Source organism: Anneissia japonica, unplaced genomic scaffold, assembly GCF_011630105.1.
Source record: "Anneissia japonica isolate Jap-2015-1 unplaced genomic scaffold, ASM1163010v1 scaffold287835_len3118868_cov185, whole genome shotgun sequence".
In the NCBI taxonomy this organism is placed as follows: Eukaryota; Metazoa; Echinodermata; class Crinoidea; order Comatulida; family Comatulidae; genus Anneissia; species Anneissia japonica.
The window spans coordinates 2,017,318-2,043,370 of record NW_022737223.1 but is presented as its reverse complement, the minus strand read 5'-3'; the positions used below and the strand labels follow the sequence as shown (position 1 = coordinate 2,043,370).

Here is a 26,053-nt window from a genome sequence, read left to right as displayed (position 1 = left end):
GAAAACACAAGGAGATTTTCAATGTGAAACATTTAAAATTCGACGCATTGCTACTTACAAACGGAAATGAAAACGTAGGCCTATCCTTTGAAAAAAAATGATTAGCATAGAGGTGTCATACACGCCAAGCACGGACGCAGCTAAACTTTTTTTTAACTGAAATTAAACTAAGTGACTTCTAACAACTGCCCTTACATTGCATCCATTATTTTCAATCGCGCCAGTGTAAAACACCGTATATGCTTAATGATTTTCTTATTTTTCAGAAGGGGGCATGTGTTCGTATGAACCTGTCTCATATCTTTTCCTATTGCCTTGGTATTAAGCTCTGTCTACACTCAAATTTTATGTGACAAAAAATGTGATGCCCATAAAATATTTGGGTGTACTACTACAACATCACGCCAGGGCACATCACAAAAATTTGTCACATATAATTTGATAGTATGGACGGAGCTTAAGGCCTGCTCAGAAACAACATTTTCCTAGGCCTAACCTATTGTTTAATATGAAATGTCACTAAGAAGTCTAGCATTATTTATTTATTTATTTATTTATTTATTTATTTATTTATTTATTTATTTATTTATTTATTTATTTATTTATTTATTATTTATTTATTTATTTTTATTATTTATTTTTATTTATTATTTATTTATTTTTTAAGTGGAAAGTAAACAAGATACGTGTGATTTGACTGACATAATAATCAGCTTTCCATACTTGCTATTAAATAATGACGTCAGAGGTGAAACTTTCATTAACTATATGCCTGTGGGCGTGTATACAGGCCATAGGCAGTATTATTGTAACTTGGTATAAGGTCCTAGTTCACCTCGAGAAGCCAGCTAGCAAAAATCCTGTAGGTGCATAAGCCCATGAGGTTGGCATTAGTATTCAACTGGTAGCCTATAAAGAATACTGTAACGTCCAGTACAGTATGAACAAAAAAGAAGACTAATGTTTATATTTTCTTTTATTGGGTGACGTTTATATCTGCGATATGAAAGTAAACTATGATATGATATTATAGTATTATAATAATATAGATATTGTATCGAATATTTTCTAGTTGGATAATAACAAATGAAACGACTGTAATAATAACGATAACTTTAGTCTAAAAACGTTTGATTCTGATTAGGCCTACAATGTAAGAATATACGCATGGTGACGTATTAGTACTGTATGCAGGATATACAATGGAGGTACAGGTATAAGTAAATGTATTCAGATTCATATTTTAACTTGTAAATTAAAAACTTACTTTATGTATGCATATAATGTAAATTAAAGTCTGGCTCCTGAGGAAAACTTATTTTGATATGTTGAACAACTAATTTTTCTAAGACACAAAATTCTTATTTGACGAAAAGCTGTGGAACGGTTAATGAGGAACAGATTTTTAAATATTTAAAAACGAGGGAAAGTGGTGGGGGGGGGGGGAACCTAACCACTCTTTTGTCCACCTTTTCCTCTAATTTCCTAAATACTAAAAAATATGTATCTCAATAACCGTTCCCGTGTTTTTTTTGCTTTTTGTGTCTTAGAAAATATAATCAGTTTTAGGTCTACAACATATAATAATAATAAATAATAATAAATAATTTTTTTTTATCCCCAGGGCCTGACTTTAAATACTGAATTAATTTTTTCTTAGCTCATAACAGACAGTATGTCTTTAAAAAGTCGTGTGGGCAGTTATTAATGATTGAATGACAGTGATGTTATCAGGGAATAATAATAATTAATTAGAATTATAAATTTAAAATGCAAATCAGATCAAAATATTCAGGTTCACAGTCAGTGCGATTACTGCTGCGAACATTTCAAATTACAAAATCAACAGTAGGCCTACCTTGGGATAATAACTAAGCAAGGTGTTTCCCTTTTAGCTTATCGTCAGGGTAGGTTCCTTCTGCGAGGTACCACAGAGAGTTGAATTCTATGTGGTCGGCAGTTCAACACGCGTGTCCCCATAACTCTTTCGTAATAGGGTCATTATTACTGACTTTATCGTAATGCATATTCACAATAGTCATATGTTTAGCAAAGTCTTTTAGATAAAAAAAAAAATAACGACCTAAAGAATTTGATTACACATTTTTGTTAATGAAGAAAGTGAAAAATGTGAAAATCGTGTGGATTTTGCCAAGTATCTCCACTACAGTCGATCATACTGTATGCTACATGCAACTAGATAATTTAAATACCATTCAATAATGGTTCTTCGAACCATTATTATTATTATTATTGGGCTTTGCAGAAAATCTACAAGAAATTTATAATTTGATATAGGCCTAACCGATTACTTAATACATATTAGTCACCAATGGTAAAGATACTGTACCGAGATAGTCTTTTCCTGGACGTTACGTACAGTATACACGTTTTTAAGAACACTGAGTTTAAAAAAAATAAGAACAAATTGAGGCTGAGGTAAATAAGAACAAAATAAGAACATTCTGATCCTGAAATTGGCAAAATTTTAATGATTCTTGTAAGTACAGAAGAAGAACCAAAAACAGACGTGTTTCTTAAAGTTGAACATTTAACCTATACACTATTATTTTTAATGCATTTATATCCGTATTTTGAATTTATTCATGTTCTGCATAAGGTCAACGTTTATTTTATAGCTTGGCAGTATCAGAGTTCGTAATAAGTACTCTGATAATGGGACAATTTTAACACAAGAAGTGGGATTTAACGTATATAAATCCCACGCAAAACAATATATAACTACTTGGCATGTGTGGTTTTAACACGTAACATTGTCTTAGTTATCGTTAGAAAGTCAATGACAGATTGATTAGTATATTGGACTTTTTAAATGTCACTTCAACAGTTTTGAAAATACTACACTTATTGGGTAGTATAGGCCAGCCTATTCATGAATGAAGTGAACCGGTGTTCCGTAAATCAAAGGCTAGATTCACATTAAACATGAGGAGCATTGGATGTCATAGGCCTAATATCCTGGAATTTATAGCCGTTAGTTTATTAGAGGCCTATATATGTCGTATCGTCAATATCACGGAACTGGCATTTTCTTGAGTAAGAGCAAGTTAAAATACAGTAATGCCAGTATACTAGTTGTGCTAGGATGATGATAAGGAAGTGATGATGCTGATTATTATTATTTTGTGCGTTATTTTTTTACATAAACTAACTACAACGTTCACCACGTTTATGAATATTAGGCCATATAATAAGGTAATGTGTTTGCTGAACTACGGTATGTTCTTGAATAGGGTCTACCGTGACAACTGGGGGGATTTGAAGTAGACCTTAAATTAATTTATTAATGTTTTTGACCTTGTAAGCCAATGTATTGTTGATTTTTCATCAAACCGGTACGGTACGATGCATCTCAAGCCGAATGTGACGAAAGTTAAATTGCCGATTTGCACGGTCAGGGTTAATGTCAAGGTTTGTCTCAAATCACAAGTGTCCAATTGAAGTAGGAACACACATATGACCGTGATGAGGGTGAAAAGTAAAGATGTATTGCGGAGGACATCCGGCGTGGGTAGCATTTTAAAAGACCCTACTAATTACTGATTCGTAAAGAATACAATCACGCTACAGTTCACGCTTGAACTTTTCAAACAAGTTGTTATCTCAGGAGGATATATTCTTGAAATCTATTGTTTTTACTGTACACTTTTTTGTTACTGAACACTGAGGCTAAAATTGTTTAAAAATAAAGAACAAAATAAGAACAAATTGATGTTGAGTTAAAATGTCAAATGAGGTTTTTATTTTTTTTTTAAATAGAAAACCAACAAATCTTATCTGTACCTTATTTGCAGTAGGTAAGACTATGTAATACCCCCTGTAGTACAGTACAGTATTCTAATGTACATGTTGTAAAATAATAATTTTCTATGTTTGAAAGTGATTAAGAACAAAGTGAGAACATTTTAAGTCTGAAATCGGCCAAAAAATAAAAACACGGAACCTGGGCAAAGTTTTACTAGTTCTTATAAAAAAAAGTGTAATTCTTAGTAAGTTAAAACCTGATTATATTGTGATCTTTAAAACATACTTAAAACGATTGAGGAGGTGTCCACGAAAGAAAACATCGGAAAGCTGTCAATTTACATAATTTTTACCGTTTTCTATTGCACTACGGATGAAGTGTTCCATAGGTTTAGCTAAGTTGTTGTTTATTCTCTGTGTTTTACGGTCATGCAGCCTAATGGCTTATTATGCTCTAATTCAACGTTGGCCCAGCTTCTCCTGAAGGTTGTATGTTTGGCGCTGGCGGGTGGGTTTTTCTTCCTTTTTATTTTACAGGATGGTAGAAAAGAAAAACAATTTCGATATTTACTACCTTCACTCATCAAGTGTGATTGAAGATGGCACAGTCCCTGGAGGTTATCAAAGCACTTATCACTACTCGACTTATTACGTACCTGTCAGGGCAAACAACTGAAATTGCTACCTTATACGTTAATTTGATTTATGAGGGCAATCGTCGACGGTTCCATTTTTTGTAAGATGACTAACCCAATTGGTTATTTTGAAGATTCATTCAAGAATTATAAAGCGAGTACTGTTATGAAATATAAAGTAAAGTTTGTGTTCATATGACGAATGTAGTGATGTACGAAATTGTACACAAAACTCATTGATGATAACTTCCGTGACTCAGTGCTGGTGTATCCTGTTTCAATAATGGAATAGTCTGATAAAACTCGATATATAGAGTAGTTCATCAGTAGGACTATTATTATTTGGAAGTAGCAGAAAACATTAAGGTTATACGTAAGGTTATACTTACTGAAGAGAACCTCAAAGAAGAAACCCATACTTTAAATTATACAAAAATGCACCGTCAGACTATAAATCTGCTAGTTTGGTTAGCTGTTCTCGTTGTGCTTTCAACATCTGTTTTAGCAAAAGTTTCAAAGAAACGACTTAAAAACACAGGGAGTGCAAAATCAGACGTACTAAAACGCCAGGGTTTTGTACTTAACATAACCGGAGATGGTAGGCCTACCCGTCAGAGAGGGAAAGCCATAACGTCCTATTCCATTGCACCACCTCAGGAAAAATCGGTAAGTTTCTATTTTTTGACATGTCAAACTTTAGACGTTTTCCAGGGTAATCGAGGATATAAGTAATTTCCGATCGTAATCTGGGTTAGATGATCATTACTCGCACGACTGAAATTATAGCCCATACAATTTTGCTGCGAATTTAAAATACAGGTTTTTAATGTTAATGTTGGCATTGGTTTTAGAAATGTTAGATCGATTTTGGTAACTTTGAACTTAACTTCAACAGGCCACTTAATGATTAGAGTTCAACATACAACATGTTTTTGGTAGAACCTTTATGTGCTGCAGCCCGATTTGTGAGATTTCCTAAACTTAAAAACAGAGAAAGGATGATCCGTCGGATTTTTCTCACCCGTTGTCAATTTCAAGAGCCTATACCCACCCCTACTCGCTACCCTAATAATGACATTGTCTAGGTTTCCGGTGTCATTTACAAACTTACTGGGTGTGAACGGTGTTGTATGTTATTATACTGAGTGTTATGTTTCACATTCATAGCACATGACGAATAAAGGATGTTTATACTTTGATAGTAGTCATCTAAAGATACTTAATGATCCGTCGGAATGTTCTCACCCGTTGTCAATTTTAAGAGCCTATACCCACCCTTACTCGCTACCCTAATAATGACATAATCTAGGTTTCCGGTGTCATTTACAAACTTAATGCGTGTGGACGGTGTTGTATGTTATTATACCGAGTGTTATGTTTCACATTCATAGCACATGACGAATAAAGGATGTTTATACTTTGATAGTAGTCATCCAAAGATACTTAAAATTTACTACGACATTTTTAAGTAAAGTCCAATTGTCTAATGACGTAAGCGTCGCCGTTTTTTCGAAGAGGTTTGATAAGGAAGACATGATGCCTTAATATAATACATCCGTAAAAGCAATAAGAAACTTTGCCAAATCACCAGAGGTAGTTGACCGGTACAAGTTATTACCTTTAACATGGTGATCTGCAGTGTTATTCAGGCCTAGATGTGTACATCTCGAAAATTCGTCGCGTCTGAGGTGATCGTTAAAGCAGAGACACGGGTCCGTGGTTAAAGAGAGGGTAAACCATCTGAATGTCTGAACAATTGTGGGAAACATGGTTTCAGTCTTCAATTTTATTAAAGAAGCAGGAAGACAACCAGAACCTCATGTTACAAAATAGCATTTTCCTAACAAATAGGCCAACTGTCGAGTTACTTTCATTAATATAATCTTGTGATTTATCAGGGATGAATGTTATAATTATATATATGTTGACTCATTCATTCGTTATTTTCTTCGAACCAGTAATTAATCTTGTCATAATATCAGTCTCGTGTTTAAACTTGTACTAAACACGTTATGTATGCCAGCTGACCGTTTTATTCGCTCACAATTCAACCTTTGTTACTATTTTACTATTGGAGTTTTAAAGAGGTTGACCCCACGTGTAGTTCTATAATCTACCAACTTCATCCTAATGTATTAAACAACCCTAATTACAGTAATGTCCGCGATGTAGTATTACGGTAACTTTTTATTTTAATAGACACATCCTAACGTTCGGCTAAAAAAGAAACGATATTAAGAATGGTTTGATTGGAATTTTGAGGTTTTCACAACAAAGGCCTATATTTATAATCATAAACTACGAAACAACGCGACCCTAAAAGTAAATAATAAATAATTTAATTTTTAGTCTTATTAAAATAATACTAAAACCTCAGGAAAACGAGTCAATTTTTAATGCTATTTTCTAGGCCTATGAATGTACGTAACAATTGCCCATTAGTTCTCCATCTATTTATGGCGCATAAAATTTCATAGCTCTGTCGCCATGGGGATGTAAAGTGCATCTTCGAAGATAAAGTGCACACTCATCTGACCTTATAAGCCATCTTTTAGCGTCCATTTACCATAATTTTATTTACGTCTGTAAACAGGTCGTTTTGTACGCTTTGGCACTTTACTTTACAAACGGTCAGAAGTGTGAAATTGATAGATAGCTGAGTGGGAACGATATCTGTTGGACTTGAAGGACAATAGTTGTAATAAATCCAACGTACAATCAGCCTCTCCATATATTTGGCGCGTAATGTTCCATTTAATGTGGAGCGCGCTCGCCAGCAGTAACACTCACGCTGGTTTCAATGACATTAGTATGTTTAACCATAGAGAAAATAGTCTCTATGGTTTAACATATTGTTTATAATAGGCCTAAGCCTGCTGACTCGATAATAGTCAGTGTGATGCGGGCAGTAGGTCGCCGATGTTACAAACCCTGATTGATGGAGTTATAATGGGATCTAAATATAGAAACAAATCGACCTCATTTTGTAAACTTTGTTACTGGATTTGAGCTAAAAAAAATTCTTAATATGATATCGAGTTGTGTTTCCCCCCAAAATGATGAAGATTATTAATAATATAATAATATAAAAATTATATGAATGGTTGTTGCAACGAGAGGCTATAGTCAAGAATTAATAATAAAAATAACATAATAATAATAATAATATGATTCTCTCAAGTAATGTATTTTTTTTTTTAATTTCTGTTTATTCATATTTTTCAAATTTCTGAATTGCACGTAGGCCTACTATTGTTTTATGCGAACACAAATTTTATTTTTACTGTGTTGTTAAAATGACAATAAAGAAATATCGTATCGTAATAATAATTAATATTATTATTAAGTGTTAATGATAATAATAATGGTGATAATACTATTAATAATCATAATAATAATTATACTGTAATGTCTATAGGACTAATATCCTTCTTCTAATGATAATGATAAGCCTATTATAATACTGATAGGCCTATAGTAATATCAATATAATAATTATTATGTCCATGAGGATGATGATGATAAATAGGCCTATTATATAGTAATATTATCTGTAATACTAAAAGTACAATATTATAGTATCAGTATCAAAACAACCACTGCAGTCTACACAACATATAGGCCTATCCATACAGTATTGACCTACTATCATAACTCTACTTATACGATTAATCACAATTTCCTCCGCTTCGAATCGTTGTAAACGGGTGTCGATAATGTCTGGGTTGGGTGGCATACGCGTCATGTCACATAAAAACTGTATGTTTAACTAAAAAAAACACAAAAAAAACGAAATTTTGTGAATCAGTTGATTTATGTGGCATCGTAATAATCTCGTTATCGTTTAAGGCTACGAGTAGGTACGTCATCGCTTACGATATAGACCTCTTCTGTGATTGCCTAGGCAATGAGAAGTGCATCGTACTCTTCGTTTTCTTCTCCCCCAACATTTATAGACCAGCATCATGATAGTTATACAAGGGCGTATTGCGAATGTGGCACCATTTTGGTGACCTGTAAGGGGCACAATATTATAGGACAATTTTCAAATCCGTTTGCGTTAACCACTAATAATCGCTTGTCAATCAAATATTAATTTTGAAAGTGACCAATTGAGGTTGTGATACCTAAATTTAAGTGATGAGGGGAGGGGGCGAATTTATAAAAATTAAACCTGGAAATAGAGACATCACCCATATATAATCGTCAATCAAACTAGTGTGATGTGCAAAAGGAAATAACGTCAGCCATGTTCAGCCCTCTATGCCTATTTATACTTCAATGATATAATTATGTTTATCTAATTAACCTGGTAAGGTTTCTCCGAAAGTCAATTAGGTTCAGCGACGTACGTCAGCATGAAAAGAACCTGTTGTAGGGGAATTAAATAAACTGTTTTTGACATCCATATTTTGACGTGTTGAGCATGAACTGTCTGTGTCTACATAAAATGAGATTATTACATAGGCCTATTTAAATTAGGACTGCATACCGTACTTTATATATAAGGCAGTTATGTTATCATCTCTCAGTGCCGTATCCCAGGATTGTCATGAATTGTGAGGGAGAGAGAGGCTGACTGTGCAGAGATGTACCATAATGACCCAACTTGACTATTCTAGATTAAAATTGTGGCTCTTTTCTGCACCCCCTCCTAACAAGCTACTGCCCCGGAATGCCCTTAAATTATAAATATCACATGATCGAGAACAGCAGGACTTTTTCCCAGTTAAATAAAACGACATGCAATCGAATTGTTTAGTTTAGTTCATTTCAGTCGGCAACACAGTGCCCATAATTGGGTGAACAGCAAGTTTCTTGTTTATACAGTACATGTGATATTGTATTGTGATATATTTTCAAATTTGTCGGAACATACAGTATACTTTCACTGACAAAAATTATATCATTGTCGTCATCATCATCATTCTAGTCATCATCATCGTCGTCATCATCATCGTTATCATCGTCGTCGTCATTGTCACCCAATGTGATTAATCTAATGTTCTCTGTTTTGTTGTTTTTGATAGGTTCCTCGATATTGTGTACTTTACTGTAATTCATAACGAACGCGGCAGCATATAATTTAAAGTATATTTCTATGTGTCATCGTATGTACTCAAAGTTATCATAAATATTATGACTATAATATGACCACATTATACATGTTATCTAAATCTATGCACCCACTACATTCTTATAAAACCGTATACAGCCACGCATACCGTAAACATTACGCGATAAATAAATTATAGTACCAGATAGCAACATAGGTTTGTATTTTGAATTTTGCCTCATCAATCTTGATAAGGAAACAATTTACTGGCTTTATAAGGTAAAGAGTTGCTCTCTTGAAAGTTTTGCCATGACACTTGCGGGCCATTGTAGAGAGCTCCCTCGATTTCCCACGAAAGTACGAACGATTTTGCTTTTTATTCACCAATAGGAGGCTAGCATTCACCATCGTATGGATGTATACAACTCCACTCGGTTTTATCTATTTTCTCTATGGTTTTATTCTGAATTTCTGATAAAAATTTTAAAAGCCAAAGTTGTGCTCGCCACGACAATTATCTCCATTGTTTTTTGTTTTTTTCTCATTGTTAATAAAATAATAACTGTAAATGATAATACATTTCCGAAAAAAAAAAATCAAAAAAATTAATTTTACCTTCAGTTTGTATCTTTTACAAATGGAAACGGTATGATCTTTGATCTTGAGATAGGCTGCACACGTCAGGCCTATTTATTATTCTGTTTTATTACATAACCATGTCCTATTTCAAAATATGTCTACTGAATTTGATTGCAGAAATCTCAGAAAAAGAAGAACCGGCGACCGGGGCCACAGAATGATTTGACAGCAAAGCAACAAAAGCAGATTGTAGCCTGGCATAATAGTTACCGAAAAAGAGTCCCCGGACCAGCTGCCGACATGGAAGAAATGGTAAGCTTGGTTAATAATAGGTTAATAGCTGGCTACATGTGTAATGTCTTATCCATTTATAAGAATACGATTAGATCAAGCGAAATAGGATATGAAGTTGAAATGCATCAATCAATTACTAGTGATTATGTCAAATGTACCGTGAAGGGTTTTGTTGGATATCATAAATTATTTGTGACGTTTTTAGATAGCCCGGCATACTGTCCACTGCGCTGACGGTCGTCGTTTCGTAGTTTCCATAAAGACAACACACGACGAGGAGCACGCATGGGATCGTTCTCAGACGATCCGCTCAGACCGCCACGGACAATCAGCAGAACGGCGCTGTGTCGTCAAGCGCTCACAGAGAGCAGAGACGGATTCGTCGGCCGACGGTCACGACCATTGTACGACTCAGTGCGTGCCCTTCTTGGCACATTTTTAGAACCTCTCCTGCTACTGCTCCTATTGGAATCCATTCCTCTTGGAGCACTGGAACTGAGACTAACAAAATCTCTTTGACAGCCATTGCAATAACAGCTTCAATACATATTCAAATGTTTGTTTGGTTTTTTTTCTTTCTTTTTTTTTTTTTTTGGTATTCATTTCCTCTTTTTGTTTGGCTTATACATACAGTCTTTGCTTATATTCTGATGTGACGGAGAGCTATTTGAGTGATTCCGTAGGATAGAATTTGCCACAGGCATATATGTATAATATAGGTCTTATTATGTTATACTTCTATTATTATTATTATTATTATTATTATTATTATTATTATTATTATTATTATTATTATTATTATTATTATTATTATTATTATTATTTTAATTATTATTATTATTATTGATTATTTTAATTATTATTATTATTATTATTTCTAATGAGGACATATTTTGATCGACTATTTTAGTATTTTTTTTACTTATATCTTTATTAAGAAATGGGATGATAAGTTGGCGGATATGGCAAAACAATATGCGAAGCAGTGTGTATGGGAGCACGGCAACCCTGATATGGAGACAAGATACCATTACATTGGCCAAAACCTTGCATGGAGTAGTAGCAACTCACGACAAAGCTCCGCAGCGTTCATGCTCTCTTTGTGGAACAACGAACGAAAATACTACAATATCTTGACAAACCAATGTCAAGAGGGAAGGATGTGTGGACACTACACTCAGGTATTCACATTTTTCTCATATATTCATAAATGTTTCATTAGAATATTTCTTTTTATCAACAAATACTTTCATAATACAATTTAAAGTTATCAAATCTAAATTTGAAATATATCAGTTTCCTTATGCCTGTTGTGTTAAACAGATTTTAAGTTCCAATAACCTTTCCATTATACTAATAATCAAAATATTTAGATAATATTTACACACCAAACTTATTAATATATTAAAATACACATGTGAATATATCATACATTCATAAAAAATTAACAATTTATATAATTGGTCTACATTGTTTTAAATTCTTTTAATATAAAATGTTCCAAATTTCATCCGTATTAAATATAGTGTAGGCCTAGCAGAACTAATTGAGATCGGTTTTTATGAGATACTGTACTTTTAAGATAGTTTGATGACCCAATAATTAATGAGTTTATAAATAAATTTCCTTATTTTTCTAATCTTCGTAAGTCCACTTACAACGCTTGTATAACTGTCCTTTGTAATTTGTCAGATGGTGTGGGCAAGTACTAAAAATGTAGGATGTGCCATGAACTTCTGCCAAAGTATGTTCGATCCGGCCTCTGGAACGACGTTCAAAAATGCTAACTACTTAGTCTGCAACTATGGTGAAGCGTAAGTGAACTTTTCACGGTAGGCCTTCACAAGGAATAATTGTGCGTGCGCATTTTAAGGTCAGAGCAGGCGTACATATGCAAATGAGACTACGCACTGCATCTAAGTTGCAAAAACGAAAAGTTTACAACCTCTGTATTTTAGTTGGCCACCGCATGTGTACATGTCCATGTTTACCATCAAACTAGGTTTGATTGGGCCTATTATTAATACTACTGTATTACCATTATCATCGTCATCATTGTTACTGTTATTGACATCATGATCATTCATCGTCATCATCACCACAATCATCAACATCATCATCATCGTTATTGCCTTTCACTATCATCACTATCATCATCATCATCGTCGTCGTCGTCACATCATCCTCATCATCATCATAATTATTGTCACAAGTTATCACCATCATCATTGTCATCATTGTCATTATCATCATCAATGTCGTCATCGTGTCATTTACTGTACAAATTTGCTATCAATGCTTCATCGAAGGTGCCCAATCAATATTGTTAATCAATATTTTAAAAATAAATTATATATATATATATATATATATATATATTAACTCGTTAACCTAGATTGAACTATGTAAGTACAAAAGTTACCGTAATTATCATAGTATCACGTGCGTTCTCACGCGAAGGCTATCCCACGTTCACTCCCAACATTTCGTTTCTACAACGTAGACCTAAATCCAATAGGCCATAGTTTTAACTTTAAAAAAAGCTTATTTAGTGTATTTCAAAAGCATTCAATTGAAAGTGAGAACGAGAACAAAATAGTTGCCAATATACGGACATTTACATACTATTTCTATTGCGCATGCTCCAATTTCTGCCATACATTTTTTGAAAGTTGTGTTAAAACGTTTGTAAATCTTTTTTTTTTTATTTGTGATCTACAATTATAATTTTCTAAACTTCGCAAGATTGTTTGTGTTGCACTAAGCCTATAAAAATAATTTAACTTTAAGTTTTCTTTTTGCAATGAAGCATTCAGGTGTACGATATATCCGTGTTTTGACCTGCCAAATTCGATTGCAACATATATTATCAATGACGTTTTTAAGATGTCAACTCATTTGTTTTGATCAAAAGTGCATGCGTAGGCCTATAGACGAATGTATAGTCCATGTTAGAGATTGGAAATTTTCCCCACCAAGAATGCTTTAATTACGGATGTGGCGCCACCATGAACATATTTATTACGCTTTTCTTGAAACAGGATGACCATTAAAGTTAAATCTGTTTTAGGAAATGGCGTGTTCAAAAAAATCAATATCGTATTTAGAGATGCAATAAACAAAGTACAGATGACCTCAGATTGAACTCTGTATTTTAGACCTATATTCTAAATACGATATTCATTAATGAAAACCAAGAAAATTTTTAAGTTAAACAGAACCTTAACATTATCCATTGGGTAGAGAATAATAATTATTTACGTACAGACCTATAATTTTGAATGCATTTACAGAGGAAATGTGGTGGGAAGAAAGCCATACAGTATTGGTGAACCATGTAGCAAATGTGAGTCGGGCAAAGGTACATGTCGCAACGGACTCTGCAGTGAGTATTGTTTTTTCTCTTTAAAATTATTTTAAACGATGTACACTTCCTTATAAGGATCCATTTTATGGACAAAGGCTAAAATTACTTATAAAGAAGAATTAAACAAGAACAATTGAGGCTGAGGTACTGTCAAATAAGGGTTTTATTACTAAAAATAGGGCCTACTTAGAAGACCCAACAAATAAGTAATTATGGAATAGTCACGTGTGGAAATAAGAACAAATTATGAACATTTTGAGCCTGAAATTGGCCAAAAAAATGAGTCTGGACAAAATTTTACTAGTTCTTATTTTTTTAAAACAGTGTATTGTACAGTTTATTCGCTATGATTTAAAATCACATATTAGCAGATATGCCTACTTTACCATTTTATAGTTATGGCTATTTCAGTATGACTATATAAAAATTATAAAGTATTACCGTACTTTCTCAAATCTGGTTGCTTGTATAGCTTGTATCTTATAAAAACAAATACAAAATAGCCTTTGCCGATTATTCCACCCTCTCCAGGGGGACTTGACCTAGACTTACAACTTATCCTTCATAGAAAGCCTAGCTTTTCAGCCGACATTGACAAAGCTAAATCAGATCCATTTTTCCAGAAAAGTATTTTTAAACTCCTGCAAGTTTTGTGAATTATGTGGGAAATCTCATAGGTCAGACCACAGCAGCAGACTTGCGATTTGTGAGGAATTGTTTCCGTGACTTACGGAGCCGTGCAATACTCTCATTAAAATTGCTCACCTTTTTGTAACTGTGCTATTGTAACTTTGTTACAGGTGATTGTAAAATCAACGGAAAAGACTGTGGTAAGTTCGTGATTCGAAATATAATAATAGTAATAAATATAGTAATTAATTCATTAGATTAATAACTTCCTTAAGTTTGAGTTCTGCTAACAATATCAATAGGGATACGTTGCAAATAAAATTCATACTATTTTATTGCCGTTAATTATAATACTAACATTATAAGCACACAGATAATAAATATATATATACGTTCCGTTATTGCAATCTCAATTGTCTAAAAAACACGTAACACGACAGTGTCGCGTTGCCGTTTATATGCGCAGAGAGCAAACAAGTTTCTGTGTGTAGGCATTAAAACTATATGGCTGTCACGCTAAAATTGATCAGGTTAAAAAAAAAAACAGCTTGGCGGACCGATTTTGGCTGCATATCAAGCCAATTATATTTCATTATTTTAGAGGTTCGGTGTCGTCATTAGGCCTATAGCTATAACATAATTATGAATGTAATTACTCTAATAATAATAATAATAATAATAATAATAATAATAATAATAATAATAGGAGGCTAAAAGTATAATAATGAATAGAACGCAGTAGATTTGGGTTGAGCGCTATAATGAGGTAGATTGATAGAATTCATGAATAGCTTTCATGAATACCCCACACCTCTTCTATTATTTAAAGGGTTCCGTGCCATCATTATGGCTATAGCTAGAGCATAATTATGAATATAATTACTGTAATAATATTAACAGGAGGCCAAAAGTAGATCATGAATACAACGCATTAGAGCCAAATCTGTGCGCTACAATGAGGTAGATTTATACATAATAAACCCACCCTTCTTTTTCCAAAACAACTTCTAAGACATGTCTATTGAAAAAACAAAAAACAAAACAAAAAAACCTTGGTTTTATTTGAAATAAAGCCAAACAGATGGCTTGGATAATAATGCTGATGATATCAATCGTTGATTCGCTGAGGCTTATATTTGGGCCCTGTTGACACAATACAATTAGCACACAACTCTATCATACATTTTACCAACTTTAAATTTACATTCTCACGAGTTTCGCCACAGTGTGAACATATCGCTCAACACACGCATATAAATGTAAATGTACCGCGCGCTGTCCGTCAGCCAATCACAGGGACGTGAAACCCTGGATTTCTTTAATTATCAACAGGTGTATACAAATACGAACTCAAAATTAAGTATGACGTCAACTTTTGAGGAGCTCTTTAATTTGTCATATCGCTACTGATTAGTTGCATCCTGGGCCTGTGGCAATGCTACTCTGAGCAGAGGACCACAAGGTTCTTTAATTCGATTACGGCTCATAATAGGCTCTACCCATTTATCTAATGAAAACATAAGCTATAGAAAGTGCAACTGCTTGACCGGCCTGAAGACTCAATCGTATTATATAAAGAAGATGTAATGGATATGGAAATCTCTTTAGACAACAAGTCAACCAAAATATGTAAGAGTGATTTCACATAGGCTTATTATGCAGGGGTTCTTAGCTTGTCGAAAATCGTGTCTGTTTTCATTCACATATCTGGTGGTAAACTTTACCTTACCTCATTATTTAATATTATTTTATTATATGACAATACAAACACATAGAACAACAGGAAAGTGGAAAGGTGTGGGGAGACGAAAGAGGTGTAAAATATGTATACAAAGCCTATTTCTCCAACTCCACACTAAAATATATTAATAGTGTATTATGAATTCACAAGGTTTACCTGATATGAATAAACGAATTTCTATTGATTAGCTTTCCAATTACTGTAACTTTCCAATTACTGATATATAACAACTTTATCTTTACCTCAATAGTGTGCGCTCTAAAGTGTGAAAACGATGGCATTTTAAACGACAAGGAATGTGCGTGTGATTGTGCACCCGGATTTACGGGATCATCTTGTCAGAGTAAGTAAAATTTAAACGAATCAGTTCACAAGATATAGTAAGGTTATATATTATGGCAGCTCATAGACCACATAACACCCTATCATTTTTTTTTTTTCGCTTCTGAGATAATTCGTTGGTTTGTTAGCTACTAATATAATTTCTATATTTAGAAACGACACTTTTACAACCCTTGCACACGTAACGGTGCGTCCAAAGAAAAACAAAACCAAGAAAAAAACTTAACAAATCAAGCTTATAAGAAAAAAGTTGGATGGATCTCCGATATCAAACATAGTGCATAAGTACGATTAGTCTGCGCCCTTGAAAAATTATTGTGGATATAATTATCACAATAATTGATTACCCAAAGTAATGAGAAGGATGAAGATCCAGGCCACAATTAGAAAAGTAATAACGCAATCGTTAAAATAGTTGGAGATTTTAATGAGGCAAAGGGGAATAGATCATCATGCAGACGGTCATGGCAAGGCGGATGTACGTGATGTGGTTTACCGTAACAAATCACGATGTAACATCTTTATCATGGGAAAAAAAACCGCTAAGAAATGCAAAGAAAATGACAAAACATATACTTAGCTAAAGCCCCACATTGTGTTTGTAACAATTGCATAGGCCTAGAAAGGACTCAAACATAGGAAAAAGGAAGGGAATGTTCGAATATTTCATCTGGTTTGCGTATTATAACTGTAGAACTGTTTAATCGCACTAAGTTAACATCCATTTTGATTGGTTTATTATATCGATCAAACAGTTCTAAAGAAGGAATGGTCAGGCACAGTACAACATCGACCAACCTGAACGCTGGCGGAGGTATTAATGATTATATTAATCTCGGATAGACCTATTAGGCCTACATTATGGTTGTCTTCTTATGTTTCATTGTTCTTGTTTTATAGATGCTTGTAACAACACACATCCTTGGTGTGGTAACGGTTGGCCCAAAGAATGGTGCTTCAAGTACGATGATGCTAACCCAGTAGAAACACTATGCCCCGCACTATGTGGATTATGCGGTAATTTTTTCTTTCATCTATGCTCAATTTTGATTTACTTTGCTTATTCTTTTAAATATTTACTTCCATTTGTTTTGAAAAACAAGTTTCATTCATTCATGGCCTAAAATGTAGGTTAAACTATTACTTCAAAACCATGCACAGTGCAAACACATACCATTTGGCATACACAGGTCTCCACACACATAAGCAACAATTTAAAAATAGCGAAACAGTGCAAAAAGTTAGCCTTATTTCATTAGAGGAGCGGCTTAATGTCCCATAAATTATATATGGTCTAATAGCTAGATATAATTTTTAAAAGAAACCACATATAACCAATCAAAGCCCAAATCATTTGACCAAGTATTTTAGTTTACTTCTTGAAATATACATGTAACATGCTGGGTTGTCCGATGACATATCATAAGTAAAAAGTTAGGTCAAAACTTTTTACTATTGCAAAGTAATTTTGATGTCCGGCACATCCAACGTACCGAACTATTTTTTCCTCCCTGAAAAGAAGAATACTTAGGAATATTGTTGAATGAGCTGATAACCTTCTTCTTTTCTTGCTACCAACTACGAGTCCATGACTTGAGTGTTGTGTTGGCTTTATCACCAAGTCACGTGCTTGTTTCCCATATAAGGAATTACTGAGTTCATCCATTTTGCTACCTTCTGAATGTTCTGTCTGGGGAGGAAATTTGACTTCCTTAGGGGAGCAATTGATGGTGATTAGGTCTTCGGTATGGACAACATAGATACTCTATTAGTCACGTCAATTGACAGGGTTAATCGCAGGTATAGTATAGAGAAAAAACAGGGGAGACGTTCGTTAGCATACTTAATTAGACTTGTGACCCCGATGATGCCGACTGCCCTGACCTGCAATTGTAGACTAATATTAAAATGTAATAGGGTTAGTGACATCGTCCAAATATAGGCAAAAGTGTATGAAAGTTTTGTGCCGGTTGAAAAGGTATAACTGTATATCTAGGCTCAATTTATTTGGGTCTACTTTGTACACATATGTTTACAAGACACCGGCGGTAACAGTCGTTGTAGTTCTTTACTTGTTACTTTGTTACTTCTATAGTGCTTTTCCTTGCGGTTACAAAGCGCTAATACGCTCCATTATAATTAATGCTTCCCCAAAGTAAAGCCCACCCCAACCAAAACCAACAGAGTATGCTTTCAAAGTAAATCAATGACAGGCCTAATAATGGAATAAAAGTATACAGAAATTAAAATAAAATGAGTACAAAACGACCAAGGCCGGCCCTAACATGCCCTAAACTAAATTAAAAAGGCAAGTTTTAAGGCATGTCTTAAGCTGTCTGACAGAGGCGAAGTTCTTAATGGAACGAGGCTGGATAGCCTATTCCATAATCGAGCCGCTATAGATGGAAAAGTGTCGATTCTCTCAATCCCTCTCACAGTGTATGATTAAGTTTGCTGACCATTAAAAAGTACATATAGCGTTACAAAATTAAGATTATATATATATATATATATATATATATATACAAAATTAAGATAATATATATGTATGTATATATATTTATACATATTTATATATATATATATATATATATATATATATAATATTATATTATATGATAACAGAAATACAATTCCATATTCTATCTTTACAGAATGTGGTGGCCCACCATGCCAAAACGGAGGTTTTAAAAACCCAGAAACATGCAAGTGCGAATGTACGGGCTCGTGGTCTGGCCCGTCTTGTTCAGGTTTGTACTTCTAATAATGTACCTACAGTATAGATGTAAACTTTTTGAATAGACTAATAATCGTAGCTTATGTTAACGTGTTTAAACTCTCCCATCTCTTTCAACGTGATTACGAGTACGAGACTTAAGGACAATATCGCGAACAAAGAGTTGATGTCTAAACGACGAAGTGAAAGTAAAGAACTGAGAAAGTAGGACATGCAACTGTACACGTTTCAATGAAACGAATACAATATTACCAAGATAAAGAAAATGACAATACAAACAATAATGCTGCACGAAGTAATGGAACTATCTGTGTTCAACACACATTTACACCTCTTTTTCTCTGACAGAATGCAATGTAAAGTGCGAAAACGGTCAACTTGACCCCACGACTTGCTCGTGTGACTGTGATGATGGCTGGGCTGGAGACACCTGCTCAGGTAAGTCACAGAAATTGCATAATGCCTATGATGAAAATTTGAAAACGATAGTTTAATTTCAATTGAAATAAACTCTTGTACCGTTACGATAACATAGCAAAGTCTTCTTTCACATTTTAACCGAAATTGGTTTGTCAAATATCTACAGTACAATAGACTTTGTTTACACTTTAACTAAGAAATACACAAAAACTTTAAAAACTAATAATTTTCAAAACTAGGAATAAATCATATATGCGAGTTATAGAGATGAATGGATTAAGCATGCTAACACGCAGCATTAAGTATAAACCCAGTATCTAATATCAGGCAATTTACTTATATATTTTCTCATTTATACTGGGATCATGTTCAATAATAAGTTCTCCCACTGGCCTTAGGCCATATTTTATAAACTACTGTCAGTCTCATAAAGCGAGGATTAGAAATTGGTACTGTTTCAGTCATAAAAAGTTCAAGACTTCGAAGATTGGAAGGCAAGCATTTCGAGAAAAGTCTAAAATACAATGAGTGTTATTTTACATCTTACTTATGTAAGGTTTTGATCAAAATTATGCGAATGTGGTCATTTCACTAGGTCAGTGTGAAAACATACATCAATGGTGTTGGAACGGATGGTATCCAAATTGGTGCGACGAGGACCATCCGTACGTGCCTGAAAACTGTCCTGCAATGTGTGGCCTGTGCAGTAAGTTTCTTTGCTTGTATCACTTTGCTCAGGCTTAGTACACTTTCTCAATGCAAGATCTCATAAACGTGGTTGTATTCCGTATAGGCCTATTTAATCCCCAGTACTGTTCTTTTTTTTTATCAGATGTGCCAGACAAGAACTACGATACGCCAGGTAAGAAGGAACATTAATTTTTATAACATAATGAAATTAATATTTGAATCTGCGTTATCATAGCCTAAAAACGACGATTAATTGGTATAATGTGTATAGTTTATATTTGTAAGATGTGGTATAAATAGCTTGTACTGCATTTTTTTGCTCCATAGACCTATGAACACTTGCTATATCATAATCACCATCACATAATTTTTCTAGCTAAGGTAACTGAATAAAATCCAGATTTGCGTTCTTAAAACATCACTATAGATAATTCCCCTTCCTGCCTAAACTTACCGTACCGTAGCGTTCATTTCTCAAGTCCTGGAATCGTCAAGTGGTTATTTGGTGAACAATGCATGTATTAACGACTATTGACATTCTGTTAATATTATAAATTTTATCATGTTATAGTCGACAACATGTACAACAAATACTGTCTTCTATGTCAGTTCGTCTTTGTCCGTTTAACTTACGGTAATTTTTTTGTGTTTACACCACCACGAGAGGTGTGTCAAAAACCTCAACAAACACATTTATTTGTGTGTACTTAAATTGGATCTGATGTGGACTTTAATTGAATTCGCTTGATCTAGATTTATTTGATCCATGTCGCACCTAAAACAACCTCTCTAAAGATTGTTGAACTTAATTCGCTGTCACGACAAGTAAACGTAACTCCGCGTACTTCTTAAGTGGTATTTAATTTACTCAACATCTAGTTCAACTTGTGTAATGCTAATAACAACAAATCGTTGCTTTACAATAATATTGCACTTAAGCAAAGCAATTAATCTATGTTACAACCACACACTCGTTAGCAGGAAGGTTTTACATCAAGGAAAACAATAACTAATACGATAAGTCAATCATTTTAGGATTTTTGAACCGATATACATCTGTCACAGCGTATATGCGTTTTACGAGAATCATTGATCAGATTCGTAACTGGAAATGGATATGATTTTGATCATAACTTACTGTAAGCTTGTGTCAGGATCACAACGCGGCGACAGGAAATATGGTTGTGACCGTGACATTTGTTACGAACATTTTAACATCGACAATATAATGTAAATAATTACTGTAAATTTAACCTGCCGTAATAAAATTGGAATCCGAATGTACTGCCTAATGCCAATTCATGGTGTGGGCCCTAGGCAAGTCGTCTGCAGCGTGCTCGTAGAAAAAATCGTGTAGGGCCTATGGCAGGATTGACTGAAATGAGAAAGCAATGTGTTGTATTTGTTATCATTATCGTAAGGTTGCAATAACCTGTGACTGCCAGTAATTGTAATTAAGTATTCAATAGAACATTCTGTTCTAAGTTTTAATCAAATTTAATGACTGTCAGGTCGGTACGTGTCGTGAATAACCAAATGCACGCGCATGTCCACACATACGCTGTCGTTTTGTAGGACAGTAGCAGTAGGCCTAATATTCAGTGGACTTGGCTTACCAGAATAGTAGAATGGTTAAATTGGAGATAATCATACACAATTTAGAACTTAGTGGAAATATGTATAATACACTTTCACATTCTAGAGGCCAAACAAACGCTATTACAAACGTTATGGTAACATTACGTTGAAGAATGTATGACCTCGTTATACGTTACAAAAATAAAGTTACATTGAATCTAGTATGTGAAGTTTGTAAGTTACGGTTATGTTGTTGTGAAATTATTTTTTCTCATACAAATTGACCATTTTTGGTACCTGTAATCAATTTATTTTGAATCTCAAATTGTTCGTGTGATGATGAAAGCAAATAAAATCACATATAATGTCGATTCTCTTGCCTTAACCTTAACATTATTTATTTGTTTTTTAGATTCACCATGTGAAGATAAATTCTACCATTGCAAATGGTCTAAATCAACGTGCGATTCTAACAGAGACTTTGCTGTCAACTACTGTCCTCTGTCGTGTGGATTTTGCTCACTATAATCGTTAAAATTAATTCGCTCGCTGAAATAGTTTACAACTCGCTTGACACCAAAGGCAAAGCATCTTACGAAGAGCTTGATGTTGTAGTAATGTGTATGTGTTATACTGTATACTGTGGATTTCGTTGTAGATTTTAGACTTGAAACAACCAGTCCATAACAAGTGTTCTCAGCCAAATAGCAATCAGTTCCATGTGCACTACAGTCTTGAATATAATTGTTTCTGTAATTTGAGGAAGAGAAGTATTTCTCGTTTATTCTACCTTACCTTGATTTATAGTCATTAGAAAACATACCGTATACTAAGTCGAATATCACCGTCGGAAACTGTAGAAAGTTGTAAGAAAGTAGGGAAATAAGAGACTAATCCTGCTATTATTCCACTAAATTGTTGCTAGAGCAAAAAACCTACAAAGATGTGTTAATATTTATATGTTGTAGGCATGAAGATAATTTTCGATATGCTCATGTAATATAATTGGGATGATCTTGAACGCTTGACTTGTCTTGGGTATTCACTATTCTTACCTGCTTTAAAACGGTCTTTTTACATAATTCATTAGATCTACGCATACCCAGACCTTTAGATACTCAAGTTGTACCCTGTTAAAACGGCTAACAAAGAAACACCTAATATTAAAATTAGTTTGAGAACGTATTTTTAAAAAAATATTCATTGAGATTCAAACCCATGAGCCTTCGCTTACCAATTGCCCTTTCCGCTAAGCCCCGCCCCTTGGATATTGTTGCTAAGGTCCCACAAGACGACAGTGTTAAAACATACGAGAACACGTGTGTTTGTGAGAGGCGCGCGTATTCCTAGCGCTTTTTTAATTGGTCAGTTGTTAAGTTTGATTGACACTCCGGAAAGGTCTACTGGTAAATTTGTTTGCATGGAGAAAGCGTTAACGTTATGGAAGTATGAAGATATAGTTTTCCCATCTTTTGATTTGAAGTGGCCAGTCACGTGCGTAGGCGCATCCGCTTTTCACTAGGATGCACTGAATCATGTGAGATGACGTTTAAAGGTTTTTAGCGAAATAGTGTCCGAACGTCTTGTCAACATCATGTCACATGCCTGTAACTGTTAACGCAATGTTGGTTGCCTTTCAGTAGCTAATTAGAAGGTGTATATAAATACTATTTATTAAAATGTGCAGGGTTTTTAGAAAAAGGAATAAGCCTATTATTATGGAGACGTATAATGTTGTAAATTATGGACCATAGTCCTAATGAAGTTAGCATACATTTATTTGGAAGGTACGCCCCGTAATTCATCGCACTGAGATTATATGCTATGCTTATTAATATAACGTATACATAAGAATCATCTGCAGACACTTAAAGTAAAATGTTACTCATGCTTTTTACGGAAAATTCATGCAAATTTAATATTTACTGTCCGAAAAGTTGTGAATTTGGATTAACATGTATGTTTGCCTTGATACCGTATGATAGTCATGAATTTCGGATGCAATGAATAGAGCAATTTCCACCACTTCAAAATCTGCGTGCCAGTATATTAAACCTAAATGTTTACTTAAAAACGTTTTCAAATTCATATTTTCCCGGTGTATATACTTATAATAGAGAGCTTTTGTTATCTCGTTCAAAAACCAATCCACCGAGAAAAGTGCACATTTTTGTGTATGACTTCACCAGTTTAGGCCTAGTTTTTGTTTTCTCGCACTCGAATGATGAATCGCGAGAACCAGAAACTAGATGTATTTGAAACATTTCAATGGAATTTGCTGATGCCACGAGAGTTCGGTTCTCGGGAAATGCGAAATAGCGAAAGCTAACTATTTTTTGAACAAGAACGATAACGGTAGGCCTAACTGGAATTTTTTTCGGCGGATTGTTTCCGAACGAGATAACGAAAGCTCTTTAATAACAATATTTCAGCCTTATAATAACCCACAATGCCAAGGCTTTCATGCGCTTATTACATCTCAATGAACGTCCATTTCGAGTTCTTGTTAATTTTTATGGATACGACGGCTGTTTGGATAGATGTAATTTTTGTATATATTATACGTATGGTTTACATATTATTGAAATATATATTTATTTATTTTATGATTTAAAGTAATGTTTTGAAGATTAACTTCGTCAATAAACATTTGAAACTGATTTTAGACAATGTTTGTATTTTTGTTTGATGGGTACGAACATTTGTGTGAGTTTGCTAGGGGGGTGCAGAGGGTGTGATCGCACCCCCTCAATTGTATTAAGAAAAGTATTTGTTGTATTATATTGTTGATATGAATTATTGGTAAGATTTTAAAGGTACATGAGAGTACAATTTCCGGGCATCTAGAGGTCCATATTCTCAAAATGTTTGGTGGTGGATTCTCACGCACCCATGGGCGCAGATCATGCGGGAAGGGGTAAACGTCCATGAGCGGCGCCATGATTTTCCCGACGGGGGGTCCGAGGTCCCCGACCGGGGGAGGGGGCAATGTCCCCGACGAGGGGGAAAATATCTTCGACGAGAACAAAGTGGACGTGGTCGAACGTCGCTTTAAATACCTTTAAAGTGGTCAGGGGGCGAGGCCCCCGAAATTTTGACAATTTAGGGGTTTCAAAGGCTTATTTAATCGATTATAAAGTCTACTAATATGTACAAAATACTTATAATTGTTTTTTTTCTCCCCGACGAATTGTGGTTTCTCTCCCCGACGGGGGGAGGGGACACCTCTCCCCGACGAGGTGCCTGGAGTACATCTTATTATATAGCAAGATGCCTGTATCTCTGCCCACAAACATCTGATTACCTATAATATTCGACTCGATTGCGTGCCTTTATTATAATTTGAGAAGTATGAGAAAATGCGTGCAAAGGTAAGATTGGGTTTCGGCACATGAAGTAATATTTTTTATGGTACATCACAGCGATTAATTAGATCGATGATGATGAATTTTACTATATAAGAGTGTCATATCCGGCAATCCCTGATTAAAGATCATGAGAAATCTGCTGGCGCTTCATAGACTAATAATGATGGTGTGATAATGGTGAATTTTACTGTATAAAAGTGTCATTTCCGGCCATCTAAAGATATACTATTTTTTCAAATTTTCCCACCTCGGCCCTAACCATGGTGGGGATGAAGTGGTTGTGGACTCCTGGCTTTGAAGTAGGTAAAGTAAATACATCAAAGAGAATGTTTTTAAGTTTTATGTGTACATTACACATACTAAGTAGATCTCTGTGGTTGCCGAAAAAAACTTTTGACTACCGGTATATAATGGTGATGTGATTTTACTATATAAAAGTGTCCTTTTCGGCCATCTACAGGTACTATTTCCTTAAATTTTTGTACGCACCCCCTTCCGCCAAATCCTGCATCCGCCCCAGTTTTGAAAGCTGTTTAAAGCACAGGTTAAGATGGTGATAATAACTTTGGTGATGGTGATAATGACAATGGGACGAAGTCATGATGAATACTAGACCCGGTATCCCAGCAAACACTAAAAGTTATGGTAACATTTGCAAATGTTGTGATTATGTTATATCAAAAAATAACGTAAAGTTTAGTCAGAAATTGCGTTATAAAAATGAAGGGTTATTTATTATTCTAGAAAATAACGTTTCGAACACCAAACTACAGTGTAATGTAGTTGTAATGCGCCTTTTCCGTAGGAAAACAAAGCCCCTGGAAACAGGGATAAACAAAAACGATCTAATA

At 34.4% G+C, this 26,053-nt stretch overlaps 1 protein-coding gene across 1 annotated transcript; it reads left to right on the top strand.

The window, feature by feature from the left end:
- The first annotated feature begins 4,757 nt into the window (after nt 1-4,757).
- LOC117117224 (multiple epidermal growth factor-like domains protein 11) lies at nt 4,758-24,494 on the top strand. Its single transcript, XM_033261465.1, has 13 exons — nt 4,758-5,066; nt 10,213-10,347; nt 11,268-11,510; nt 12,022-12,143; nt 13,623-13,714; nt 14,497-14,526; nt 16,318-16,410; nt 17,310-17,426; nt 19,064-19,159; nt 19,495-19,584; nt 20,162-20,272; nt 20,399-20,428; nt 22,247-24,494. Exons 1-13 carry the CDS (start codon nt 4,836-4,838, stop codon nt 22,360-22,362), a joined length of 1,506 nt encoding a protein of 501 aa, XP_033117356.1. The 5' UTR covers nt 4,758-4,835; the 3' UTR covers nt 22,363-24,494.
- The last annotated feature ends 1,559 nt before the right edge of the window (nt 24,495-26,053 follow it).